At 36.8% G+C, this 18594-nt stretch overlaps 1 protein-coding gene across 6 annotated transcripts in view; it reads left to right on the forward strand.

The window, feature by feature from the left end:
• Positions 1-18594, forward strand: part of ATP13A3 (ATPase 13A3) — a 51701-nt gene that overhangs the window by 15223 nt on the left and 17884 nt on the right. For 5 of the 6 annotated variants that reach the window (XM_015871701.2, XM_015871700.2, XM_015871703.2 and 2 more), the window contains 15 exons: positions 2412-2505; positions 4020-4193; positions 4960-5130; positions 5440-5510; positions 8535-8615; positions 9651-9720; positions 10569-10703; positions 11697-11769; positions 12509-12640; positions 13491-13670; positions 15191-15348; positions 15978-16166; positions 16730-16791; positions 17365-17515; positions 17956-18072. In XM_015871701.2, the coding sequence (XP_015727187.1) occupies positions 2455-2505; positions 4020-4193; positions 4960-5130; positions 5440-5510; positions 8535-8615; positions 9651-9720; positions 10569-10703; positions 11697-11769; positions 12509-12640; positions 13491-13670; positions 15191-15348; positions 15978-16166; positions 16730-16791; positions 17365-17515; positions 17956-18072 (1815 nt within the window). In that variant the 5' untranslated portion in view covers positions 2412-2454. Of the gene's footprint in view, positions 1-2411; positions 2506-4019; positions 4194-4959; positions 5131-5439; positions 5511-8056; positions 8210-8534; positions 8616-9650; positions 9721-10568; positions 10704-11696; positions 11770-12508; positions 12641-13490; positions 13671-15190; positions 15349-15977; positions 16167-16729; positions 16792-17364; positions 17516-17955; positions 18073-18594 lie in introns of those variants that run through there. The other variant, XM_015871704.2, reaches the window with a different exon arrangement.

Here is an 18594-nt window from a genome sequence, read left to right on the forward strand (position 1 = left end):
TTGATTTCTTTTTGTAAACTTCCTTTTTTAATTATGCTGCCTATCGGAAAGGTGACTTCAGATAAGCTTAATAAGAGGCCTTATACCTCCAGGTGTACCGACTGAAACTTGATGTAGTTCTTTAACATCATTTTTTCTCAATACTGTCACAGATTCACCTTTCCCATCTTTACACTGTTGCTACAAATGTTTATAAATATTTTGCTTGTTTGGTCAGCAAAGATCAACTTTGTTACCAGCGTAGTATCTCAGGAAATTATACAATATTTTCTTCATTACCTAGTGTAGTGTTAGAGGTTTGTGCACTCCCCTAACCCAGGACAGCCTTCATTAACTGGTTTCCTTGAGCGTTTTTTTGCTTGATTAAAAGCTGCTCAGTGAATAAAAGTGTCAGTTTAAGACAAAGAAATGTGGTTTAGAACCTGCATGGCATACCTAACAGTTAAGGAAGTATCAGTTGTGCATATCTTACGGCTTTAATTCCAAATAAATCTGCAGTGGAAAAGGTGTAGTTCAGTGTTGGACAGTAATAGAATATGTTCAGTTTAAGAGTACAACAGTTGTGAGCTGGTGTTTGAATCAAGGGGGACTGCTGGTAACCCCTTGTTTGCTGTGATACAGAACAAAATAAAAGCTTAATCAAGTGCTCAGTTCCTGAAGTGCTGCATTTCTCACCTGTGACAGAGCTGTATGTCATGCAGTCCTTAGCACTGAGTGTGTATTTCTTCCACTAGAACCTTTCTCAGAGGTAAGAATAGGTTTCTGAGGAGCCCTGGATTTGGATTTGGTTGGATTCCTTTGTCACTTGTTGGCTTAGCTAGAGAGATGGCAGTAGCTTGCAAAAGCTGTGCGAGGATATGATCATAAACTGGGGGAGTGGATTGGAAGGAGCTTTTGAAGTTGGTGTTGGTGGATGTAACTATCTCTGTCCAGGAGGTGGATTTGAGAGGAGCTGACTTGGAGTCTAGTGATGTGATTTGCATGAGTGCTGAGGACTTAATGATAGCAAGGAGCTTGGTAATAGCTGTGCTTCTGTCATAATGATACTTCATGTAAGTATTTGCAGTAGTTGCCTCCTAGTCTTCATTGGCAATCTGAGCTGAGGTTAAGTGGATGGCTTTTGCCGTGACTTTTTGGGTTTTCTATTTGGAACTACTTTTTGTATGAAAAATGACAATGTCCATAACTTTGATATTGGCTATGCTATGAAAGTGAATTCTCAGGACTATTTTTATGTTATGTTAATAAGTGCTATCTTCAGAGAGGTGGATGTATGTGCAATAATGAAAACAAGGTTAATGGCAATACAGAGAATGATATCTAATCCATGCTTTGGCAGGTAAGCAGTAGCTGTTTGGTATTTTTAGGTGGTAGGTGGTCCTGTGAAAATAAGGTAGGGGCTCATGTATAATAAATAATACATAGTTAATTTGTACAAGGGTACTACAATGAAAGTTAGATGCAGTTTTAATTTCCAAAATTTAGCTTTTGGACTTGGCATTTCTTATTTTCTTTCTGATGCTGAAAGTTCTGGTGAGCCTCATAGTAAGTGGTGGCAACTTTATGTTTGTAGTTCTTCCCTATTGGAACGGGAAACTATTGAATTATGTTTGTCACATTGGCATCTTGGCATACTCTTGCTTTCCATGTTCATGTAACTCATGCTTCTAATCTGTCCTCAGGGCACCCCTAAAGATTTGCAATTATAATGAATTTACTGTAAGAGGCAAAGCTGTCAATATAAGTTAGAGAATTATAGAATGGCTTGGGTTGGAAGGGGCCTTGAAAATGGCCAAACTCCAGTGCCCCTGCTGTGGGTAGGGACACCTTAACTAGGTAAGGCTGCACAAAGTAGCGATGAAGGAATTGTAAAGAAGACAAAAGCCTTACCTAACCAATAAGCACGAGTTGATTCAGAAACATTAGACTGGGAATGTGAAGAGACTCATTTTTCTAATGTTAACCTTCTTTTCTGCTGGTTTTTTTATTTATACATGAGTTTTTCTGTTTAGTTGAGAAATGCACCTCCCAGGGCTACAATGCCTTTCCTTCAGGAGGATAGCCTGGCTTCTGAAAGCATCTGGTAGAAGCCATTACAGTATATAATTATAAGAGCTTGTAATCTTTACTTACTTAGAAGATTTGTTTGTTTGTTTACAGCTTTAATTCATGTTTTCCTCGTGAAGTTTGTAGAATGTACAAAAAGCTTGATATGCTGCATGTAGAGTGTAACCAAGGTAGATCAAGGTGGATTGCTACTGGAAACTACTGCAGTGCAAACTCAAGATCTGTGTTAATATTTTGTCACTGTGTTTCACGTGTGTGCACTTAAAGTTAAAAACAAGCCTCTTGACAAACTAATACTCACTGTCAGTTATGTTGCTTCAAGTGTTTATTATTTTGTTTTAAAGGTCTTCCATATCTCACGTTGAGAAGTTCCATATCATACTAAACATGGAGAAGGAAGAAAAGAAGTTTGTCAATAAGGCAGAGGAGGAGGAGATGGTAATTAGCTGTGTATTCTGTTCTTATACCGTGAATGAAATGTGCTCTTATAATTTTTGTGTATATATGGGGAATGTTCCATCAGGAAGTGCCCTGTCTCAATTTAAAACAAGATTTTCATAAAGTTGTACTTCATCATTCTTTGTGTAATTATGAAATCTAACCTTGGGGTAGGTGATGTTTTTTACTGAAAGCCTTTGCAGAGGTGCTGGGTTGAGGTCAGCAATACAACAGCCAATGCTGATATTTAACAATATTTTAAAGGAAAATGGAAGTAGAACACAGTCGTTTTTTTCTTTTCTCCCAACCCTGAAGCTTTTTGCTTGTTGGTTAAAACAGTTTAATTACCCCAAATTTGGCTCTGCTTACTCTTGTGTATTCATATTTGTGCAGTTAAGACTCCACTCCCTAAAAAAAAGGAGAGCATCTTTGTGGGTGTTTGGTAGCATTTAAACTTTGTTTCTGACTAAAGCAGAGATATCTCTTACTGTTCATCCGGGAAGAATTCAGCAGCTAGATTTGACAGAGATAATGTCAGCTGATCTTTACATTTCAAGTCCTTCTTAAAGACAGCTGAAAATACTTGGGCTAGATAGGGGTTTTAATTTAATGGTGAAATCCTGCATGTTGAATTCCTTGTTCTTTCCTTAAGCACACTGCTGGGAAAAGCTGCTCTTCATTAGACCACCTCAGAGGTGGAACATAGGCAAAATGCGCCTTACAACAAATAGTCAAACTGCACTGCATATGGCCTGATCATTAAAATAAGTGCTTTTTGAAGGGGATTGCTTTTTTTTTATTTTTTTTTTGCTTCAAAAGAGGCAATAGTATTTCCTTCTATTCTTCACCTCTTTGTTTGTCATGATAAGGAGTGGATATTGGCTCCAGCATTTTAGGGGTGACAGAATGGGTTTGATTTGTTTTTTGTGAGCTGAGAAGTCTACAAAACAAACCTCTTGAAAAACCTTTTCTTAATAAAGGCAATGTTACTTAATGGACATCCCCCAAATTGTGCAGAAAGTTGGTGTTAATGTGAACAGTGCTGATGGGACTCAATGGGAAACATCATTGCCGTTTTGCAGCAGGAAATATAATCTAATGATGTAATGCGAAACTCAGGAATGTAGCATTGCATCTGGCAAGCCACCGAATTCTGTTCTGTTCCCAGCTGACATCAGGTTAAGTTGGTACATGCCTTTGACTAAGGCACATTTAATACTTCATGGGATTTTTATTGAGATTTTTCTAGCTGCCTAATAATCTTAGAGAGTGCTGCTTGTAGTCCCTAATGATTCACAATAGAATTTCTTGTTAAGTAACAGACAAATTAATCATTCCTTTACTTAATAGTAGTATTTTACAAGTATTTTTATACAGATGTTTAGAAAGTAGTATGAAAATATGTCGGCACTGGTAATTTGAAGCTGTGTGTGTTAGCTAATCAAATGCTTATCTTTCCCAAGCCAGAGGAATTAAAAGGGTCATTGCTTGTTTGTTTCTCTGTTTCCATGCAGGAGATCTATGGTTATGAATTATGTCGTTGGAAGCTGGTGCTAGTTACTGTAGGAGTGATCTGTTCTGGTGGCTTCCTACTCCTCCTCCTCTACTGGATGCCTCAGTGGCGTGTGAAAGCAACGTGCAAAAAGACTACGCTTAAAGACTGTGAAGTGGTTCTGCTGAGAACAACTGTAAGTCTCTGGATAGGGGGATGTGCTTATGCAAGTTAAGAGTTGTTTCTCATCCCTCTTGCTGCTTGCTGAATTATACAGATTCTTGTCTGTCAGGTAGAGACAGTTTTGTTTTGTGGTGCTGAGGAACTGTGCTCCTAGGTACTGTGTACAGCTTTGCAGCTCTTTGCAGAGGACATAGTGAAAACAAAGTCTTTGCTTTTGGATTTTAAGAATTAAATACATCAATTTTCACTGAAAGCTGCAGATCAGATACCTTGTTCTTATTACCTGATACACAGTTCAGTTTTTTTGACTCTTCATCAGCTGCTTTGTTTGCTCAGTTAAGGTGAAAATGTAGATCCAAGGGTGGTATGATATCAAATTATATTTTTCCTCTACAACTGGTGTGTGTGGTATCTGTGTATGATTTTGTGATACATCTTCATTTCTTCTTAGTGGCAGAGTGGGTGAAGCTGCGCACATAGAAATCTTACTCTTCTTCCTGCTACAGAGCAAATCTAGTGTTTTCTAAAGGGCTGAATGTGTCAAAATTCAAGTACCAGATTTCATTGCTCAAGAAAAAAGCCAACAACAAACCCTTTTAGTGTTGAAAACATTATTTCAGAATTGTGGAATTAAATGCATTCTTAAGGCACCTGACTTTAATTTGAATCTTCTATAATTATGTTTAGACTGTTATCTATTGACTCGTTGCTACAGCTACTGTAGTAAAATACTGTTGGAATGTTGTAATAACTTCCTTCTTTTCTTTTTCTTCCATAAGGATGAATTCAAGATATGGTTTTGTGCAAAGGTTCGCGTTATGCCTTCTTTGGGAGCCAGTCCTTTACAGAATCCTGACCCCGTTGTACACAAGGTTTCAAATGGCCACACTGTTCATTTCTGTGAATCTGCTGCAGAAGAGAATAAAAATTATTTGAAAAAATATTTGCCTGTAAGTAGAGCTGCAGTGCTTCACTTGCTAACTTTCAAAGCATCTCCAATTAGTGTCTGGTGTCAACACAGACAGTGCAGTAACGCATCAGTTATTTCATTTGTCTGAAAGCCTAACAGGCTTCTCAGGTAGAAAACATCTCTTCCACAGTAGCTCATTACTGGGCGTTGTGGGATGTTTGATATAGTATTTTGAAAGAAAACCACTCAGTTTTCAGTAACTTTTCGAAGTTCATTTTCTATCAGTGTTCAAAACACAGTCAGTGGGGAGAGAGGTGCTGGTTTAATACCTGGTCTGTTGCCCTTGCAGATTCGTTATTTCACACATCACAGCGTGAAGTATTTCTGGAATGATTCAGCTCAAAGTTTTGATGTTGTACGGTAGGAATATTTCTTATTTTACTTAAAGCTGCATTTTTTTGTAACTGTCGCTTGCCTGAAAGCATGGTGAAAAATAATATTGTATTCTGACCAGCTGTTTTAGCTCAATGAGCCTTTGAACCACTGTGAGAGCAGGGAGATTTTAACACAGTGTGACTTCTGGAAAGATAGTTTTTGTTTAACGTACCTTTAATGAGCATGATTTATATAGAGTAATGTGCTTTGTGCCATTGCAGGCTTTTGCCTGTTCTAGGTGTGTTATTTGAGAACATGAGCATCACAGTTCTCCTACAAACTTGTAAAATATTTTCCTTCTGTTGGAATAACTTAAGCTTTTTGCATTGCTGCTGAGTTAGACCCAGAAAGAGTCCCTAGGAAGAGGGAAATTCACTGACTGCTCATGGCTCACCTTTATGTAGGTTTGTGCAGCTGTGTTTAGCCAAGCTGAACTGGAAGCAGTGGCTCTTAGTAACAACGTCAGGTCTCTTTACAGCTTCACATAGAAATAAGTGTCGTGCCTTAGCATGAAAGCGGTGACTCGAAATTTGGTATTTGCTGGCTGTTTGACTGTGCCTTTTGATGTTCTTGTGATAACTCAGCCGAGATATAAGCCCCTGAAAAATCTCAGATATGCCTGTGAAGTTGTGAGCATTTATTCAATCACATTCTTGCTAATACGCCAAATTTTCACTGCTGTGATATGTTAGGAATTGCTCAGCCTGACTGCTGAGCACTTGTTTAGTCAGGTACTGTAACTGAACTAGAATCCACTGCTTAACAGCTGGGTACTGAAGTGGGGAAAGAGCCTCATCTGAGGCACATCTGAGACTAGCAGAGTACTGAGTCACTTTTGGGCAAAGTCAAGTAACAGCGAGATTATGGTGGTTTTACTCTACAGTGAATTAGTTACGATCATGTAGGGAAGTTCTCAGTATCACCTGGGAAATAGTAATTGAACATAAGAATATAAGCATTCTGGAAAGAAGTCTTAAACATTCATACTGTCTGCCTTCACTGGAATGGATTTCTTAAGCTCCCTGTTCAGTTTCTTCTGTAGTAACATGGTAGAGAATCAGTTTGTAAAGAGGTGGGACTTTAGACTGTGGGCTTCGTAGTAAGATCCTAAGGTAAGCAAAGCTGTAGTTGTGTTCTATGTATAATATTGTATAATGAACATAAGACAGTCTGTGCAGTCTGTTATGCAAGTATCCAGAAGACAGAATAGTTTGATTACATAAAGGCTAATCACAGTGTAGAAGGGAAGCAAATAAAGATTTCTTGGGCAGCAAATTCAGTTGTGAGAGCTTGAGTTTCGTTATCATTGTTCTTATAATAATGTAACATTAAGATCCCTGGTTTAAACACAGGAAATGCAAGTGCAATTGTTCTTAAACTAAATCAGACCTGGCCATGTAGCCAAAGAGGATGCACCTTTGACCCTGTGTGTCTGTTTTGTTTTAGCTAGTGTCAAATGAATCTTTGAGTGAGTTGATGAGTACTTCATCTAATAAAGTATGTTCATACCGGGTTTTTCTTAATGTCTTGGGAATTCAGTACTGTAACACTTAAGTGGAGTGAGGCTAATTTCTCTCATTGTGGACTGAAAACTAAAAATAAGTTCCTTTCCTGAGCAAAACTGGGAGAGGAGTGCTGCTGAGGGGAAATTACAGGAGAAAATGGAGTAGAGGGCTGTTCTAGATCTAAATCAAACAGTGAAAGGGAGAGTGGAAGACTATGTGTGTATGCTGAGAACTACAGCTAAGGTGGCTGATCTGAAATGCAGGTAACATCCTGCTGAAAGCTTTATCTTTGCATGAGTATTGCACATTCAGGCATATTTGCATTTAAAGCACTTTGTTTTAGGGGCCCTTCTTAAACACAATAGCGTATTCCTTTTCTATTGGGGGAGTGAATAATTGAATTGTTTGGGACAGAATGGGGGGCAAGGCACAGCTACTAGAGGAGAATTATATACTGATCTAAAAATCATACTTTAAAATCCTTGAACCTGACACAATTTAGGGAAAACTTGTAAACCTGCAATTAAGTTTATTTATTAGCATTTTTATATTCTCATAAAGATTTCACCAGAAGCTGATAGAAGCGTGGTCTCAGCCTTTGCAACAGTGAGGGTATTAAACTTCTTTCCCTGTATTCTAGAGAATGGAAATAGTTATTACTATGTATGCATAGTAGAAGGGGTATTTCTTCTCTGGGGCACAACTCTGAATCACTTTTGTAGATAACTTACGTTTTCCTGTATAATAAAAGACTTGTGTTGGGAAGTGCGATTTTTCATGTCACCTGTGAAAGCCTTTTAAAAGGTAATGGTGCTTTCCTATGCATCTGAATTATGTCCACTAGAAAAGCATGTGGACTTTGGGCATGATATGTTCAGTTAAGTTTGTTTGTTAGTTGAAATAGTCCTGTAGCTATAAACAATGATATTTCACGCATTCTTTCATATTTGAGGGTCATCTAATTTACAGCATTTATTTTCACAGCATATAGGAGTTCTATGAAGATGAATCTTCCAGTGTTGAGGAAGCACTTGAAATGTAGACTGTATTTTACCTAGTCCTGGATAATGTTTTGATAGCAAGATGCTCCGAGTTTGCTTCAGTATAGGGTTATCAGATAAAGTGATTGATAATTGCTTCTGAAATCCTTCCAGTGCTTGTTAGAGGCAAATGAAACAGGTAATTTGAAGGAATAGCAAACCTGTTTACTATGTATAATGACTTCAAAAACTTGTTCACGCTTCAGAGAATTTGAATATTAGTTATGCTTGTATTTTAGTTCATTTTCCAAATGTATCTCTACTGTGATTGAAATGAAGGTATGACTGTCCTCCAGAGTAAGACATGTCAATAAGAAGGTGGCTTTTTAACATTGTGTTTGTGTCTACAGTTATGACACAGTAACTAGGCATTAATTAAGGGTTTAATTCTCTTATGTTGCTGAATACTTGATTTTTAAATATCACGTTTCTGAAATAACTCACTGACTTTTTCCTCTACTTAGAGGATTAGATGACTCTACATTCTGTTCTTCAATTCATAATGAACACAGCAGAGGACTGACAAAGGAGATGCATGATTATAGGTAATGTTATAATATTTGAGGGAAGAGCTGCTTTTATCCAATTGTCTCTCATAAAATTAACACAATTTAGAAGACAACTGAGAGTGTTACATAGCTAATAGGGAATATCAGACACCAGTAAAATGTGGCATGGCCTAAACTGTGCCTAGTTTCTTAATTTAGAGAGATATAAGTGAAGCTTCCCAGATATCAAGATCTTGGCTTTTATTTTAAAAGCTTAGTTAGTATTAGAGGTACGTCCCACCTGCATGGATCTGATGGTTGGTTGGAGCTGCACACACCTCCACTTCTTAAAGTTCCAATTAGCAAGAAGTAACTGGAAAAAGTGTTTATTTTATCTGTAGTAAGCTATTTTAGACTAACTGTGCAAGCATGCCTGTCAAGGAACAAAGCTTTGAATACAGTGAGAAAAGAATCTGACGTGTAGAATCTGAATCCAACCAAACAGAATATATATTTTCAAAGCACTTGTATGTTTGTAAGCTTTGGTGTTCTAATTTATTGCTACATCACCTAAACTAGAACAGTTTTGCATTTTGTTACACTCTCCTATTTTCTATTGATTTGTGGCTTTTAATGTGATTATATCAATCTTATTAAACCAGATCAGATCCCATCAGAGATTAGTTTTTTGCTTTCCTTCTCATGGTTCGCTATTCTTCATGCTGAGCTTTAAACTAAGATACAGAGCCATGAAAACAGCATCTTAGTGCAAGGTTAAGAATCAGAGTTAGAGCTTAAGTTGGTGAGAACCACATACTGGGCTTCAGAATGATATGATTATTATGAAATTGGACCTAAATATGGTTCTTAGAGAAAACTAAAATACAGTTTAAATTGAAATAAAAAGGAATTATCTTCACGTTGGAAGTATTTAACATCTCATTGGACTGGCATAATGATCAATGCCTTTTGAAACAGTAAATGTGATAAAAGGGGCCATGGATTAGAGTATATTTTTCTGTTTCTAATGGAATAAATTCAAAATGAATAAGATCTAAGAATTTTAAGTATATTTTTTTGGTTTTAATGCAGGAAAATGTTCTTTGGAATAAATGAAATTGCTGTGAAAGTGCCTTCCATTTTTAAGCTTCTGATTAAGGAGGTAAGACCTTTTTTTTTTTTTAATGAACAAAAATGTATATCATTAAAAGTTATTTTAAGTACAGTGATTCTTAGGCTAATATTCAAATAATAATGTGAACTAAAAGCCTCACAGAGCCCAGGACTTATAAGGAAAAAATAATGGGGAATTTTATTTTTAAGAGCTCCAAATCTACAAGGCCTTTGCTACAAACTCTGGATTTCACAATGTGGTGCCCTAGTAAGGACATAGAAAAAGCATGCCAGGAATTTTTGAGTGGCTATGCATCTTGTTTTATGGATCATTTCAAACTTAATGGAGAACACAGTCGATGGTTTTATCATCCTGGGTATTATACATTACAACGTGCTCATAAAACCTAATGTGTTCTTGCATGTGCACTTGATTTGGTTGTTCTCTTTCCCTTTTATAGCATGAATTTGAGTAGCTAATTTGTTACCCATGTAGGTGATGGAACATTTTGAACAATGGAGATCTCAAACCTGAGCTAATGGATAAGAGTGTTTATTAAATAAGAGATGATAGCTTAGAAAATAAGAATTTATTATGCAACAGATACGCCTATCATCTTTGCTTTGAGGTGTAGGGGAAAGTGTGCACCATTTTAATATATATGTATACATATATATATATACTCATTGCTGTTGTAATGAAAGCTACTTTCGAAGGGTTGAAGAATTTGTGAAAAAGAGGGAGCAAATTGACATAGACAAAAACTACATTAAAAACACATTTAAAAGAACATTTGAAAGTTTTATCTCCTCTGTAGAGGAGAATTATTCTGACTCTTCTGAATAAGAATGCATTTGACCATTTGGATTAACTATAATGTTCTTTCACTCTTTCAGGTTCTCAATCCTTTTTACATTTTTCAGTTGTTCAGTGTAATATTGTGGATCACTGATGAATATCACTACTATGCATTAGCAATTGTGATCATGTCTGTAATATCCATTGTTAGCTCACTCTACACTGTTAGAAAGGTAAGTTCAAAGTAAACCTGTTTCTTCAGCTTTTTATTTATCAGATTATTTTTATGTGGGGATTCTACAAATCTTTAAGATTTCAGAATTGTACAGATAGAATTTTGTTATGGATTTTCCTTTGTTGCATTGGAAGAATTTGGATCTACAGTTCTTTTGGAGACAGTTTTCTGCTGACTTCCCGCACCCTTGAATCAGATTGACCTGCCTCCTTCTCAGATAACAGAAATGCTACCTGACATGAAACTCAGATGCAACCACGTGTATTGGATTGTATTGAGAAATCTGATTTTTGCATTGTTTCCTCCTCTTCGAAAAAGTTCAGTGTAACTGAGGACCAGCCAGACTTGTGGATTGTTAAGTTGGTGATGCATTTTCTATGTAGACTTAGCTGTAGTGAATGGAAAATCAAGTAGTAATTATCCTTAAATTGCAGTCTCTAAATTCATACCAGAAGGAGGAAATTAAATAATAATAATAATAATAAAGTCTTCACTATTTATATGAACTTTGATACAGTTCTATTTTATAGAATCATAAAACCACCAAGGTTGGAAAAGACCTCCAAGGTCACCCAGTCCAACTGCCCACCTACCACCAATATTTACCCATTTAACAGTGTCTCTTTTTGCACAACATCTAAATGTTTCTTGAACACCTCCAGGGTTGGTGACTCAACCAGCTCCCTGAGCAGCCCATTCCAGTGCCTGACTGCTTTTTCTGAGAAGAAATTTTTCCTAATAATGAACCTGAACTTAGCACAGTGTGAGGCCATTCACTCTAGTCCTATTGCTATGTACATTACTGAGCATCTGTTTTATAATTTGCATGGCTGTGTGTGTTTTCTTGCAAGAATGCTATTAAAATTAGGAATCTGTACAGGCTCATTTACTTGAACTTTATTTGCCTATTAATTTCCTAAACTATTTTGATACAAATGCTTAAAGTAGAAGCTGTGCTTTGCCATATTGAACTGTTTTCTCCTCTTTGCAGCAATATGTTATGTTACATGACATGGTAGCAGCTCACAGCATTGTAAGGGTTTCTGTCTGCAGAAGAAATCAAGGTAAATTTCACGATCTCTTTGGACAGCTGAATTATATTAAAGTTTATTAAATATGATCTTAAATTTGATGCATGTTTGTTCTTTCTCCTACTTGTAATTTTTTCATTTCTTAGCAAAATTACATGAGAAAAGGAGAAGTTGCAAGGTGGAATTGCGGTGTGGTGGTCATCTGCATAGGATTATTCTAGATGGTATTTTTAGGAAGTGTCAGATTTGTGTTTTATAGGGTAGTTTTCTTTGTCATACCACATCAACCATTCCAGGTCATATCTGCTACCTTCTCGGGTGTGTGGTTATCATTATAATGTCTTTCTTGATCTAAAGAGGTTCATGCTTTGGATTTCCATTGCATGTTATTAACCAGCAGAGGCTGCAATTGGTTTCTGGACTTGTGCTCTTTTGGATAGCACAGTAGCTGAAGATTATTAGGTTACAATGTGTGATATTGTTTTGTAAGACAAACTTTTCTGTTGTACTACTATCTTTTTAATTACCTTTATTTAATCTGTATGAGCTTGACTATTTTCATTTGTTAGCTGAACTACACCCGTATACTCCAGGACTTATTCTATAATGGCACTGGTTTTATCAAATGTATTTGGTTTTTTTTACCTCTTTTCAAAGAATTTTCAAAGTGCCACTAATAAAATGGATTACAGCGTTAAATATCACCAACTGGATATGAGCTGTGTGGATCTGTGATGCCTGTTTTCAGGTAAACTTTTGTTCTTACACTTAGAAATTGAAGAAATCCTTTCTACCGATCTTGTGCCTGGAGATATCATGTTGATTCCATCTAATGGGACAATTATGCCCTGTGATGCAGTACTTCTCAGTGGTACTTGTATCGTGAATGAAAGCATGTTAACAGGTAAAGTAAAGTAAACTTGTTCTGCTGTTATTGCTGAAGATGTTTTTTTTTTACCTGTGTACATGCTTATCTTACAGCTTGCTCTTACATAAGTGAGCATATTTATTTTGCTTCAGATGTGTATATTCCTGCTATTACTCGCACTCATAAGTACTTATGTGCTTAATGCAACAGATACCTGGTATAACTTGGCAACTCCGAAAATGATTAATAGTTTCTTTTTGAAGAGCCGTCTTAATAGTGAGTCCTCCTGCCTCTTGGTGTTCTCAGAGCGGACTGAATTCTACAATATGTTTCTTCAAAAATAATTTAGCACAGACTTTTAACTGCTTCCAGGAAGATGGTAGTGAATAGACTGTTCTGCTTTGTTTCTTAAACAAGTGATTACCTCAATAAATTTGTGCCTGCATGTTCTTAAACCAGCAACCTGATGTCATTGTCAGACAGCTTCAATGAATAGTATGGCCGTCTTGTTGTTCCTAGAACAATATGGCCAAGCTGGCAGCATTTAGAAAATAGCAGTTCAGAGATTGTGTGTTCCTTGAATATATCTGAGCCTCTTGCTGCTGCTAGCAACAGATAAAATTGCTTGCTACCCTGATCTGAATATATTCGATTACTAAAGGAGATCAGAATAGTTTCTTTCAACTTTTAGTTTTTCTGAGCAAAGATGAGGTAATGCATTGCAGTAGAAGGAAGCTCATCCTGTTTTCTTTGTGAACTGTATTTTGCACACCTCTGACTTCAAGTCAAAGGGACAAATTCTGTATTGGGAAATAGAACTTGAAATCATAAAGGGAAAACGTCTATTCATTTTTGGTTTTGTTTATGTACTGTTTATCCATTTAAGGTGAAAGTGTTCCTGTCACGAAGATTAATCTACCAAATCCTTCAGAATATCCAAAAGCAACAGGAGATGAAATATACAGTCCGGAAGCTCATAAGAGACACACCTTGTTTTGTGGAACCAATGTGATCCAAACTCGCTTTTATACTGGAGAATTAGTCAAAGCTCTGGTAGTGAGAACAGGTATAGACTTTTAAGTTTATCACTTATTAATATAACACTCAGTTTTATGGGTGCACATCAAGTGATATTTCATTTCATTGCATTGCTAAAGCATGGATAAATGATTATGCCCCAACCAATTTGGTACATGCCTGTTACAATGCTAACAGAGCTAGATAATGGTATGGTAAGAATCCATTGGCACACAAGAGAATGAATCAGTCTTCATCAATAATTTAAAACCTAGTTGTATGCATTTTCAAACCCTTCACGTATATTTTTACAATGTGTTGCAGTATGTACACCTCTTTTCAGAGATTTTAGGGTACTGTTGGATTGGGTTGACGGTGGGGAATCACTTATTTTAGTTGTTCGCAACGCAGAATACTTTTCTTGACCATAGTTTGTCAATGCATGTAACACCTGCTTAAGAAACTTGAGCATTTATTTTATTTTATTTATTTACTTATTTATTACAGAAGTGATTATTTATACTAGTATTTTAAAGCTTTAGCTTTTGATAGATAGCTTCTTCTATTCACAACAACTGGACCAACTGTAGTAGTTGGGCATTCTATTCTATGAAGGTGGTCTTGAATTACAAAGCATTTGTGATTAAATACTCTGTTACGTAATGGCATGCTGAACTCTGAACAAGTCCATGATTTCTATCCTGCAGTAACAAATTCAAAGCCCAGAGGCTTCAAGTCTTGTTCATCTTGTAATAAACTCATCCTCTTCAGGACTGTTGAAATAGCTCCATTGTTTTGCTAGAATTTTGTATGCCAAATGTTGGCATGGAGAGCTTAGTGTTTCCTGTAATGCTCACAGACTTAAGGGAGGATATCAGGGAGCCAGTGGACCCAACAACTGTATTGAGTTTGTAGTAGTAGACTTTGAAGTCTAAGCATGTACAGAATGTTTCAGGCATACAAAACTTGGCACCAGTGTTGGCCTTCCCTTATTTTGAGGCAGAAGATCAAAGAAAATCTCAGGGTGTCTGGTCATCTGACTCTAAGCCACAAGTCTGCTCTCCTAACTTAAGCATCTAAATGTGATCAAGAGGTTGATTTCTCTAGAAGATAACTCAGTGCTCTGCAGTTTTCTTGTGAATCCCTTTTTTTTTTCCCTGACTGTTAAAGGAGCTTATGGAGACTTACCATTTAAGTACTTGAAGTTGGACTTTATGAATAACTTGTTTTCTTTTTATGATTGACACAGACAGGTAATATATACACCCACTAGGTCTGCACTGTGAGAGACTAAATACAGTACAACAAACTCCTTTGGGACAAACCACTTGAGTGTTTACTGCCCTTGTAGAGGAGGGATAGATTTAAATCAGCTCTGTGCTCTTGACATAGAAGAGAAGCACTTAGTATGAGCATTGTAATTAAAGTATTGCAAAACATCTGCTGATGTCTATTGAGAAACAGTCTTAATGAAATGAGTAGCTTAAGGGTTTCATTGAGGTTTTTAATATATTTGAAAAGCTTTGTTCTTGTGTATGCATCTAATAAGTCACTCCTTTTTGTTTCTAGGCTTTAATACTGCTAAAGGACAGCTTGTTCGTTCCATACTGTATCCAAAGCCAACTGATTTTAAACTCTACAGAGATGCCTACTGGTTTCTCCTGTCTCTGGTGGTGGTGGCAGGCATTGGGTTTATTTACACAATTGTCAATAGCATCTTAAATGAGGTATGCTGTCATCTCACTGTATTTGTCTCTAGAACCACCTTAATTTAGAAAACCATTGATTATCATTTACGCTTTGGATGGTGAAAAACAATTAAATTTTAAGTGAAAAAGTTCTTGCTTTATTTTCTATCAAAGGAACAAGAAAAACTGGCCTACTGAGAATAAGATTCAGTAAAAGAGCAGAATATGAATATCTTATGATGTATTTGAGTTGGTTACTGAGCCAACCTTCTTTTACCTTTTGGACATAAGATTGCTATCTGTCTGATTCTCAGTTGGAGGAAATTTCATACAATAAATCTAAAATGTGCTTTGGGTGAAAAATCCCTATTAAGAAGTCACTAACTGATAGCTCTGATTATATTCTCCCAAATTTCTGCATTATTCAGTCAGTGCTTTAAAGTTTTGCAGGGGAAAGTGAAAACTTGAAGTTATGGCTTGAGGATCTATTAGGTCTGGATTATCATGGCTGTTTATGGTGGGTGAAGATTATGCTGTTTCTAGGCACTCTGAATCCTGTTATCCTAGGGAAAGCACAGCACAGGTTTTACTTTTGCTGAGAGTGAGAGGACACTCCAATGAGATAGTGACACTGAGTTCTTGTTCACTAACCTTGAGCTCTACTGCAGGTTCCAGCTCATACCATCATCATTGAATCTCTTGACATTATCACTATCACGGTGCCTCCAGCTCTCCCTGCTGCCATGACTGCTGGCATCGTTTATGCACAAAGACGGTTGAAAAAAATCGGCATCTTCTGCATCAGCCCTCAAAGGATAAATATTTGTGGCCAGCTGAATCTTGTGTGTTTTGATAAGGTTGGTTGAACTTTGAAACTTAGTGGTGGTGCCTGAGGAGGCAGTGTGTAATAAGAGGGAATTCGTATAGACTACTGACTACTGAGAAATATGTTACTTCCATATGAGTGTAGATCACCTGTTAACTGTCAGGTATTCAATGTTTAGCATCAGTTACCACACTCAGTTTAAGATCTGCTCTAAATCTAGTTTTTCAACTGCTCTTTTAATCACATAGGAGAGTAGTATTTAGGGTTCAGTATCTCTTTTCTGCTGCCTCTACTCTCCAAATATAGAGAATACTGAGCTATCATGTCAGGATTTTGAAGATTTGTTACTTTGGTCCTTGAGTTGCTCCCTGGTTGCTTTCAATGCGCTTTAAGGTTTCATAACAAAACTGGAGCCTTGTTATTAGCAAAAAGCTAATATGTAGCCATTTGTAGTTTCAGTTTTTAAGTGAAGATGAAATGAGATCAGTTCTTCAGGTGTGACATAGCTCATTAACTCTGATTTTTTTCTGTACTTGAGGGTAACTTCATTCTGAAATCTTTTTTTCTTATACCTCCCATTGGTTTCTTTCACAGACTGGCACACTTACTGAGGATGGCTTGGATCTTTGGGGAATTCAGCGGGTGGAAAATGCTCGGTAAGGATAACAGTTAATAGCAGATTTGATATTTAGTTGTTCTGTAACAGCTTCAGCAGAGGAAGATTTATTTTGTGCTCCTATGTTTGCATTTCTGTAAGAAGCTGTAGGAATGCAACTGAAAACATGTTTTAGATGTACTGAAAGTTATAAATCTGAGGAGGATGAGGGAGAATTTAATCAGTTAAAATCTGAGATCTCATTAGCTTCATACTGCAGAAACAATATAGTTTAAATCCATCATGTTTCTTTAATCCTGCCCTCCTAGTCATGACTTTTTGGGCTGCTGAGATGAATTGGCTTAGCTAATTGAATTACATTTAAATTGACAAAGCCTCTGTAGAAGGGGAATCAATCTAGAGTATGAATTCCTATTTTTGAATGAGCTGGCAGAAGTTTTGACTATTTCCAAAGGTTCCAGCCCAGAGTCTCGATTCATCTTCTGTGATGTGTGAAAATAGAAGTGAAGAAACTTGTGCAGTCAATTATCCTCTGTTAATCTAAACAAACCTTTTGAATTGGCTCATAGTAAATAATTACAGCGCTAAGTATGTTATAACTTCATTGTTTTAGTTTCCTTTTGCCGGAAGAGAGGGCTTGCAGTGAGAGCTTGCTGAAGTCTGAGTTTATTGCTTGCATGGCAACTTGTCATTCCCTTACTAAAATTGGAGGGGTGCTTTCTGGGGATCCGCTTGATCTGAAGATGTTTGAAGCAATAGGTTGGGTAAGTGTTTCTTTGATTCAGAATAAGTAACCATTAAAAACTTCGTTTTTAAGTGTCAAATACAAACTGTGGTATTATGTGACACTGTAATGGAAAAGTAGACTTTGGATAATGCTTATCTGCCAATGTGGAAAGGAGGTCTTAATTTGAAAGTGTTTCTAAAATGTACACTGTGCAACAATTCATAGAAATGGAAAAAAATATGAGCAGCTCATTTACTGCTTTCTGATGATGAAAGGATTACAGCAAAGTTTTACTGCATACAATTAACTTGTACAATAGCTACATGAGCCTTAGTTAACTGCTGAATTTGGACACTGAATGAACTTTCACAGCGAATCACTGTGCTTTGGGCTCATTTCCAAGACTTATTTTCCAGAAAATTATGGAAAAATAGAAGTTAATGAATGCATTAAAAACAATCAACTAATTCGTTACAGATTTTAGAAGAAGCAACAGAAGAGGAAACAGCACTTCATAATCGAATCATGCCAACGGTGGTGCGACCTTCAAAACAACTTTTTCCAGAATCCAAGCAAGCAACTAATCAAGAAATGGTAGGCACACTGAAAGCATTTTGTCAAATGAAACTAATCCTCTAAGTTACACAAATATGTTGCAGTGTATGCTGACCTGGCTGATATCATTCAGACATTATTGAAATTGTTTGGTGATTTTTCTTGGCAAAGATAGAGAAGATGTGTTTTAATCGTTGTTGCAAAAAGTTGCTCAGCATATGGTGCTGTAGTAGATAAGCAGACTGATTGGCAGTGTTGTTACCCCAATAGACTGGTTATGGGGTGCCATAACACTTTTTGGGTTTACTGGTATCAGTGCCAAATTCTTAGTGTGCTAATAAATTGCTTAGGTGAGCTTACCTTGGTTCTTGTCAGCATTGTACCTTTGGAGATGTGTGCTGACTTAAATAAAATGTACTTGGGATGTTATTATACACAGGGAATGCAAGCAAGACCTCTACCCAGAATATCACAGAGTAAGGGAGCAGGAGGATATACTGTTGGTTGCTCTGTGAGTCTTCTGCAGTGGCTGGAAGCTTTTTTGTTGTTCAGAACTGAGTG

Source organism: Coturnix japonica, chromosome 9, assembly GCF_001577835.2.
Source record: "Coturnix japonica isolate 7356 chromosome 9, Coturnix japonica 2.1, whole genome shotgun sequence".
NCBI classification, from domain to species: domain Eukaryota; kingdom Metazoa; phylum Chordata; class Aves; order Galliformes; family Phasianidae; genus Coturnix; species Coturnix japonica.